The sequence below is a fragment of the Perkinsus marinus genome (assembly GCF_000006405.1).
Source record: "Perkinsus marinus ATCC 50983 genomic scaffold scf_1104296944428, whole genome shotgun sequence".
Classification (NCBI taxonomy): Eukaryota; Perkinsozoa; order Perkinsida; family Perkinsidae; genus Perkinsus; species Perkinsus marinus.
The window spans coordinates 56,472-65,932 of NW_003211397.1; the positions used below are offsets into that span (position 1 = coordinate 56,472).

Genomic DNA, 9,461 nt, shown 5'->3' on the forward strand with positions numbered 1-9,461 from the left:
TTGTTCCTCCTATGTATTATCAGGCGTTTATTGAGTTCATAAGGGGAAATACGATTATGCACGCGTGACAATGTACACACTTTCAAACGAAGGGACTAATGACTTCACTGACTAAGGCCTAGATAGAATAAGTGAATACCTGTCTACCATCATCATCATCATCATCATCATCATTATACTACCGAAACCTCTTCTTCCTTGTCTTTAAACCACCTACAATAGTCCGGTGATCGCAATGTGACGACGCTGTCTCATCGATAATCCCAAGTAGTAGTATTGTGGCGATATGAATGAGGTTATTATGAAGAGGTATCCATTGAATGGTATCCTTCTTGCCCCATCATGCCCTCCTTTCTACACGAACACTGTAAACTAAATCTAGCAGGTCCCCTCTCCCATCTACATGAGATCGAGTTATCCCTTTAATATTGGATATATAACTCCTAGTCTTGAACTCCATGTTAACATGTATATATCCTTAGCGTGATGATATCCTTAGTATTCAGGCCAACACCAATGATGCCAATAACGCCACGTATTAGTTGATAAAAAGGTGAGATCAATGATTTACTCATCTAGTATAATAGTCCCCAAGGAGGTGGTAGCGTGCTTATTATTATGATACTCATTGCCATAGGAGTAGCCCTCTCCTCCCCGTGCTGTCTGTGGTAGCAGTGGTGATATACGAGAACAAGAAGAGCATTAGAGTAGTGGAAATGGTATTAATATTATTGTGTTGTTGTTGTTGGAGTATAATCATAAAATGCAAAAGTCTGTCGGCCCACACGTATACTACTACCATGATGTAATAGTGCCGAATCCCCTACCCCTCTCAACAGCTTAGAATCTACTTCTGTACCTACACTAGTATCATTATATGATAGTAATAGTATTGATAATACTACCATTAAGAGAGTTATTAATAAGCATCCAATCTGATGATAATGAATCCTTCTCTCGTCGAGATGGTTGAGGTGATGATGATGATTTACTATGTTGTCGTACCATTCCTACTCCTTTAGTAGTAGACCTCCGTATGATAGCATGCCTTCTAGAGATTGCCTGAGATCCTGGTAGGTTAACTAGGTTTAATGATGGTGGTGGTAGTGGATGGGGTTCTTGAATGTTGCCTCCTACTCGTGGTTTTGTGGCCGTTATCTGTCACTCTAATATTCTACTACTCCTCATAATAGTATTACATCATAATAATCATTATCAGAGGAGTATGATGATGGTTTACCCTCTGTTGCAGTGAGTAGATCCTTACTACTTCTACCAATAACAAACTCCTCATTAACATCGATATCAGTAGTATTGGATTGATGATGATCATCATGTATTGTATCGTAGTGCGGGAAACCCCTGCCGACCTACCAAGTGGAGGAGCATAAGTAGTATGATGATAGATGTACATCTCACTTGCTGATGATGATGATGATGATGATACTGACCGTTTGATAGCAGCAGCATTATTATTATTAACCTTGTTACGTTGATGTATGATAGGTATAAACATACCTCCTGTCACATGTAGTACTGGTCCATTATTAATAATAGTATTATCAGATGGGGTGTGGGTAATAACTAGTATTACAATGACAATATCACCCTATCATCTACAATTACCTGTACTACTGGAGGATCCAGCACCAGCACCAGCACCAGCACCAGCACCAGCAGCAGCAGCAGCAGCCCTCGCCTTTTTACTATTATGGCGAGTCGATGATACTTCTGATACTGATGATGATGATGATCTAGACCTCTGAAGGGATAGGATCATGTACAATCATATAAGTGTTATTAATAATACCTTGCTGTTGTTGTTATTCTTGATTGTAGTATCTCCTGTAACAACATCAACATGTGTATCATAATACCCATCAGTATATATATGGTTATTATTGGGTATAGAGCTCCTTACCAATGCAGAGAATGCTTGGAAATTACTATTCATGATGGACTGAGTATGAATATGATAATGTATAGGAAGTGGTGATAATGGTAGTAGAAGTAACCTGTAGATCCTCAATATGGGCATGGATAGATGAAGTCTTGGTAGAGGATATACGATGATGGGCTCCCATTAACTGTGTTAACCAGAAAATTCTAACCTGAATACATTAGTGATTATTATGATAGTAATAATGATATTACTTCATCATAATCCTTAGGTAATGTATGTTGTTGAGTAGTGTTAGATGTGTAAGCATTCTCCCAGTTATGTCCAAAGTCCAATGCAAAGGCCGCCTCCCATTCCAATAGACGAGAGTCTGTTCTATTATCATCAGATACGACACTAGTAACACCAGTATGGTGATGACCTATCATCATAGTAGTAGTAGTAGCTATAACCACTATTAGTATCATCATCATTACCATGGTGATGTATTACTGATTCCTTCCCAACTGATGGCTTCGTTCCAGGCTGCCTACTACTACTACCACTACTAGAAACACTCCTACTACCCCCTCCCACTGATGATAATGATCGTTCACGAGGATGATGATGATGACGACGTGGTGGTGGTGGCGCCATACAACTTATCTACAACATTCATATCATACTATTCATGCACTTTAATGTACGCAACAAGAGGTCTCGAGTATTGTAGGTTTATCCCTGAAAAAATAATAGAAACGGCGGGTGGTGGGATCGAACCTGCGCCATCCGCCCCTCCCCTTCTGCCGCCGCCGCGCGTTATCAGTCTACACTGAGGGTGTATCAGATATACTGTATAGAGTTTATTATTATCACATATGTACTATTTGGTAGGTTTTAGTCAGATGTCCCTTCTTCGTAGATTGAAACAGAAATCATCAAGGAAGAGTGGCAAGGGTCGTCCTACTACTACTAAGTCGTGGAAGTCTGTATCGGTAGAGGACCTAGAAGGAGGGGTTGCTGGACAGTTACTAGGGGTAGAGGTCTTAGACCCTAATAATGATGAATATGATCAACTTATAAATGCCCTTAAACCAACAACACAACAGGAAAAGGATGATGAGGAGGAGCATGTGGTAAAGGGAAGCATATTAAAGAAGAGGAAAGCATCTGAAGAAGTGGTAGAAGGCAGTATACGGGGAGAGAAAAAGAGCAAGAACAAGAAGAAGAAGAAGACTACTGTTGAGGACATATCTCCTATTGATAGAATAGAGGATCTTAGTGATATGAATGAATGGAAGAGTATATCATCATCGATACCTGATGAGATCCTTATGGGTTTGAAGGTATTAATGATGAGTAGTATAACAACATAGTAGGATAGTTATCATCATATTAGGGATTGGGATTCACTATACCTACACAAATACAACGACAGAGTATACCACCAGCACTATTACCAATAGGTAAGGACATATTAGCAGCAGCTGAGACGGGTAGTGGTAAGACACTTGCTTATGGTAATAAGATGATGATGCTACTGCTTAATAGAGTATATCGATAATAGGTATACCATTACTTACTAATATCTTATATATGGAGTCATCGTCGTCTTTAAAAGATGATAATGATGACAATAGTAATAGACGTCGCAGGTTGGATGCTATAGTTGTTGTACCAACACGAGAGCTCGCTATGCAGGTTATAGACATTATCTCATATTATGGGCATATTGGTGGTGTTAAGTAGGTTTATACTCATCTTATTAAGGTTGGACACTATATACCGCATTTACTCATAGCACCTATCGTAGGGGGTATGTCTATACAGAAACAGCATAGGCTCATGCATAAGGTAAGATGATACTATTACTGCGACTAGTATTAGTAATAGGATGCTTATGATAGGTACCCAATATTATAGTGGCGACTCCTGGACGATTAGCAGCATTATTGGGATGTGCTACTATTAAGGTTAGTGGTGATGTATTGGATAGGGCTGATACTGAGATACAAGTAATATCAATAGTAATGATTGATATAATAAGGTAATGATGAGTAGGCATCCGACGAGTTAAGGAAGAAGTTGATACCACAATTGAGGACAATAGTGTTAGATGAGGCAGATAGGCTTGTTGCTGATGAAGGACATTTTAAGGATCTTACTAGAGTGTTGGATATCATCTATACCACTACTCAAGTTAATAAAATACAGGTAACTATGGGATACCATTGGTAGTCAATAACATGTATTGATAGCATTTGGTATTCTCGGCAACTCTTGCAACGGAATCATCACATATTACTGGTATTGTATCGAAGAGGGAGAAGAAGAGGATAGAGAAGTCACGGAATCAAATAGCAGGAGACAAGATAACACGATTATTGAGTAAAGTAAGGTCTAGATCCTCCTCCTCCTGCTCCTTGCCGCTGATGCTGCTGCTGCTCATCTAAAGTATTGATAGTTACGATTGAGGACAGAGAAGCATAGAGAGGTTATTGATCTTACTAAAGGGGATAGTGTTAATGCAAAGGATACATCATCATCATTGCCTGATACTCTAACATTCAAGGAGATAAGAGTTAGTGTTGATAAGGATAGAGAGGCAGCTTTACTCTACTATCTACATTATAGATTTGGACCTAAATCTGACAAGTAATGATAGTAATGCCGCTCCTCTTCCTCATCATTATCATTATCATATGGTTGTTGATAATCATGATAATCATTGAGGATGATATTGAATCACGTTCAGGTGTAAGGAGGATAGTTATGGTAAGATAATAATGTTCGTGAACTCCATCAGCTACGTTTATCGTTTATCATCGATATTATCCCTTGCCACTAGTGATAAGGTCAATGTATGTGGTCTACACTCTGATCTTAAACAGAAGGTGATCACCAGTTCTGACTACCACTATAATCATTATTACCTTTAGGATCGACTGAAGAAATTAGAGAAGTTCAGGAATTCCTCATGTGGTGTACTGGTAACGACTGATCTATCTGCTAGAGGTTTGGATCTACCCGATGTTGATACTGTTATTCATGTCAACTGCCCCAGAGTATTAGAGTTATTTATTCATAGGTAGGCTCCTGCTGCTGCTGCTGCTAGTGAACATCATATTGTTGTAGTATAGGTCGGGGCGTACAGCTAGAGCTGGACGTAAGGGTACTTGCATAATAATAAGGACACCATGTGAAGATGGAGCATGGAGGAGGACTCTAGATGCAGTGAATATTACACCACATGATATTACAGTGAATAGCAGGTTGGATAGTATAGTAGTAGTGACGATGTATATGATGGTGATTATGGTAGGGATATAGCCTTCATGAAGCATTTATTGATGGTGGTTAATGATTATGAAGGAGCACAACATAGAGAGCAAAGGGATAATAAAGAGAGAGCATGGATGAAGAAAATGGCATTAGATGCTGATCTACCTTTTAGTGACGATGATAATAACCAAGATGACAATGACGATGACGATGATGATGATTGGGATAATGTAAACCAACGTGCAATATCATCCTCATCATCATCATCAAAGAGATCCAAACAGCTATCAGAAATCAAGGATCTTATAGCCACCCCTTTACCCACTCTACAAACACGCTAGTCACTCTGTTATATACTCATCGTTACTACGTATCCTACTAGCTACTGCGAGTTGAGTTCATTATCAGCTTGGGAGGATGATTCGTAATGTGATGTTGCGCACAGTATGTATGTTAGACATACGGTAACTCAACCCTGACAGACAGCTGACATCATAAACATCATTTCGGATATACGACGATGTAGGCATACTTGTATAGTAGATTATTATTATACTAATCTAATTCGCACTCACTGGATAGGTTGTCCAAAGAGTAACAATCGAATATATCATTTTGATAGTGACTAGCCCTACACAATAGAGCTCAGTTGATATCCTCATATAAGCTCAGTAATACCAGGGGACATGGTCACTGAAAGCCAGTAGCTTGCTTGAGCATATCGGCATCACTCATACTTCCTCGTGTCATGTCTTTGTCATACTAGACTACCCTGATTATACACATACTGACAAGAGGTGCCTTCTTCACTACTATTGGATGAGTATGAGGCCGTAATGACTTATCCCCACTTCAACTGGTTGACCGGATATTGTCGCTATATGAGCTATACGATGAGCTCCTCCACCTTCTGTTCGAAGTCACCACTAGGAAATATACCTCAGTACATTGAGTTAGTGCCAGTATATGGTCAATGTTGCACCATAACATACCCCCCCAAGATAGACTATCCTAACGCAAGGCTACACTTCTTGCTTGTGGATCATTAACTTATGTATACTTCCATCATAGGACGACAATTAGATACGTTATTGATGAGGTTGTGACTACGAGACCAGATGTTCAGAAACGGATTATTGTATTATACTGTTCATTGACTCGAGCAGCAGCAACGGCAGGAGGAGAGGGAAAAGTAAGATATATTCCTCCCATATTAGAGGGGATACAACTCATAGGGTTGATAAAATAGTAATTAGTAAGTGTAGCATGAGTAGGAGGACTATTGACAAGGATTTATAGAAATTAGGAGGAGGACGAGAAATGTAACCTTACAAGACCTTCCATCATATTCAGTGGCGATAATGGGTAGTATGTCGTCTAGTAGATGATTGAGACTATTACTAAAAGCCGTATCAAATATCACTTAGTCATTATCATCCTCCTCCTCATTGATAACACTAAGAGTTGATAATAATCTTGGTAGACGATACCATCGATAACGATTCGGACGACCATCCTCCTTAGTAGGAGATGATGATAACCTGAAGATGATAACTGTTATACCATGATAATGTTGTTGATGATGATGATAGTACTCTTGTGATGGATGGGATGCTATATCATCATCATTGTAAATAGGGTTGTTATTAAAGCAGAATATCAGACCAACTGCTGCCGCTATGATTACTACACCACATATCGATATGCTTACAAGCGTTGCCGTACCTACCATACATAGGCCACACATACGTGTATATAGCATTACCTCTATCGGCAGTCGTAGTGGTAGTAGTAGTAGTAGGCGGCGGCGGCAGAGAGATGGTTTCAGTAGTAGGTGTTGGTGGGGTTGATGGTATTAATAAATGAGAGGAGGTCATGGGAAAAATTGTATATATTATTGTAACATACGTATGGGGAGTATCATTAACAAAAGATATGGTCCAACTGATGAGAGTGAAAATCATGTTGTTGGCAAGAGTGCTACTACTACTACTACTACTACTACTACTACTACTACTACTACTACTACTACTACTACTAGTAGCATGATGGTATATACTGGGGTGCACTAGAGAACTCATTCTTCCAAATATAACCAACCAGGCCGCCTCCTCCTCCTTCTTAATGACCGAAGCTTCGACACAATACAATGGAGCTCCAATGTCACGACGAAGTAGTGGAGACTAGTAGGAATAGTGTGGTGAAGAATTCTCGATAGAGCAGCAGCAGCAGTAAGAGCATCATCACTAATATGTTGATAATCATGCCGGACTCTCCCATGACTTCCATACCTGATCATAATCATCATCTTAGTGTTACACGATTTGGGTATAATAGAGAATGTTACGAAATATCCAATCATACCAAGTCCGAATGCTTTCTGCATAAGTACCATAATTGGTATCTAATAATGATATACATCATAATATCACTATGAATATCACTATCATACTTACCAATATAGTCTGAGCTAGAGAGGCCATACCTTGGACCATTGTGATCATATGATGACAGAGTACACTATAAAGATGATCATATACCACTCTCAACACGACATATAATAACGACTGGACAATAAGAGTAGACGATAATATCATGGTAAGTGCTGCATGCCTAATCATGAAGCTAATTCTGGTCCAATACTCCGGTCTGTACTAGAAGTAGGTCGCACCTGAATACATGATAATGGTTGGAGGCACAAACCTTGATGCTATGATGTTAAGATGATATCACTCGTGACTCATGCCTTCGTTGTATCGGCCCCCTTTGATGAGGCGTCAATGATGATGATGATGATGATGATGATGATGAGGATGGCTTCGACCGACTGGGAATAGCATACTCCGTGGGAATCGAGCCTGCGACCTCCCTACCTGTCCCTGAGAGGTACTCTACCTCCCACAGCATCTTGTAAAACAAGATTGGTCCGTGCATGGTTTCCAACTACTGTTCGTATGGCGGGGATATCACATACACTTTTCTTCAGAGGATGTATTCTGGACCGTCCATCCTTAGGCCCAGGTTCGATTCCCGATACTGCTCTTTTGAGCGATCGTAAATGATATGTCCTAGTCTTAGGAGAGAGCATTCCCACTACTGTACCAGTAGGCATAACTCTTGCTGCCTCTGCATTGCTAGCATGCCTATACTGGAATAAGCCCGGGCGTAAGAGGGGAACCTCACCAGTATTATCGTATGTAACGGTATCCCACCCTAATAATGTACCATCGATTAACCTTATCACTACTCTATCATCATAATGACCATCACTACATAGATAAACCTCCATAACGGGATCATGATATTCCGATAGATCCACTCTAACGGGATGATGGAGTATATTATACTCATCGATGGGCGGTGTCGACGGCGGTGTCGAGAGTAATGAAGAGGTTATAGAGGATGAGTAGGAGGAGGAGCCTTCAATGACCATAGTACCATAAATACATCGTATCGGCGTACGACCCCAATAATACAAGGAACCATCATTTGTTAGGAGTATAATCCTATTACCATCTGTATTAAGAGTAAGTATAGGATTATTGGGTAGTGATAGTATTACTTTAGGAGATGAGTATATACCATCATCGTGGGTCTTGCCGAGCATCTTTCGAAAGTGTATATGGGAGGGTATTGACCAAGCTACGAGTGATCCATCAAGAGTTATACCTAGGTTACCACCATTAGTAGCATATACCCGATTGAGGTCTAGAGTAGTGAGGAGCTCGATTGGGCTAGGGATAAAGGTATCGATAGGGAACTGGGAGGGTAAACATATACCATCATAAGCACCCCAAGCCATGGTAGTAACAATATCTTGGTAGCATACTACTGTACATAGGCTATGATAGGGTCCTGCTGAGATACAGGGGGTTATAATGCTATCATTTAGTGTTAGGATAGGCTCAGGAGTAGAAAGTATTGTCCTCTCTTTGGGTACTCCACACTGACCTCGTTTATTACTCCCCAATGCTAGGATAATATGTCGAGTTGGATTACCCCCAACCAGCAATAACAATGCATGCTCAATACCACAGGATATGGTCTCTACCTTGGTATATGGTAATAGTGGTAGTATTCGGGATACTACTACTACTCCACCATCATGAGTACCCCATGTCACTATGCATGGTGATGAGGAACTAGAATGTATAATACCAAGGTAACCAGAGCAGAACTCGGCCAAGTGTAGTAAAGGACCATGTAGACGCCAAGTGGTGCGGAATCCTCTTATAAGATGATGAATCTCCTCAATGTTCTCTACCTTCGGGTGGGTGTATTAATGTCAAACCAGTGTATT

General features: G+C 40.2%; 3 protein-coding genes across 3 annotated transcripts; 1 reads left to right on the top strand and 2 right to left on the bottom strand.

Annotated features, from left to right (window-relative positions):
• Nucleotides 1-2,784: 2,784 nt before the first annotated feature.
• On the top strand, nucleotides 2,785-5,510 carry Pmar_PMAR019050 (ATP-dependent RNA helicase, putative; the record flags this gene model as incomplete). The annotated part of the gene is made up of 12 exons (XM_002780107.1): nucleotides 2,785-3,225; nucleotides 3,279-3,399; nucleotides 3,447-3,580; nucleotides 3,629-3,733; nucleotides 3,787-3,894; nucleotides 3,941-4,093; nucleotides 4,138-4,272; nucleotides 4,344-4,534; nucleotides 4,635-4,773; nucleotides 4,819-4,967; nucleotides 5,020-5,151; nucleotides 5,202-5,510. The coding sequence occupies 12 exons, from the start codon at nucleotides 2,785-2,787 to the stop codon at nucleotides 5,500-5,502; spliced, it is 2,109 nt and encodes a 702-aa protein (XP_002780153.1). The 3' UTR covers nucleotides 5,503-5,510.
• Nucleotides 5,511-6,584: 1,074 nt separating this feature from the next.
• Pmar_PMAR019051 (hypothetical protein) lies at nucleotides 6,585-7,656 on the bottom strand (the record flags this gene model as incomplete). Its single annotated transcript, XM_002780108.1, has 3 exons — nucleotides 6,585-6,702; nucleotides 7,453-7,565; nucleotides 7,618-7,656. 3 exons carry the CDS (start codon nucleotides 7,654-7,656, stop codon nucleotides 6,585-6,587), a joined length of 270 nt encoding a protein of 89 aa, XP_002780154.1.
• Nucleotides 7,657-9,411: 1,755 nt separating this feature from the next.
• On the bottom strand, nucleotides 9,412-9,461 carry Pmar_PMAR019052 (hypothetical protein; the record flags this gene model as incomplete). Its single annotated transcript, XM_002780109.1, has 1 exon — nucleotides 9,412-9,461. A coding segment is annotated over one exon (50 nt), but the record flags the coding sequence as incomplete, so codon positions are not given.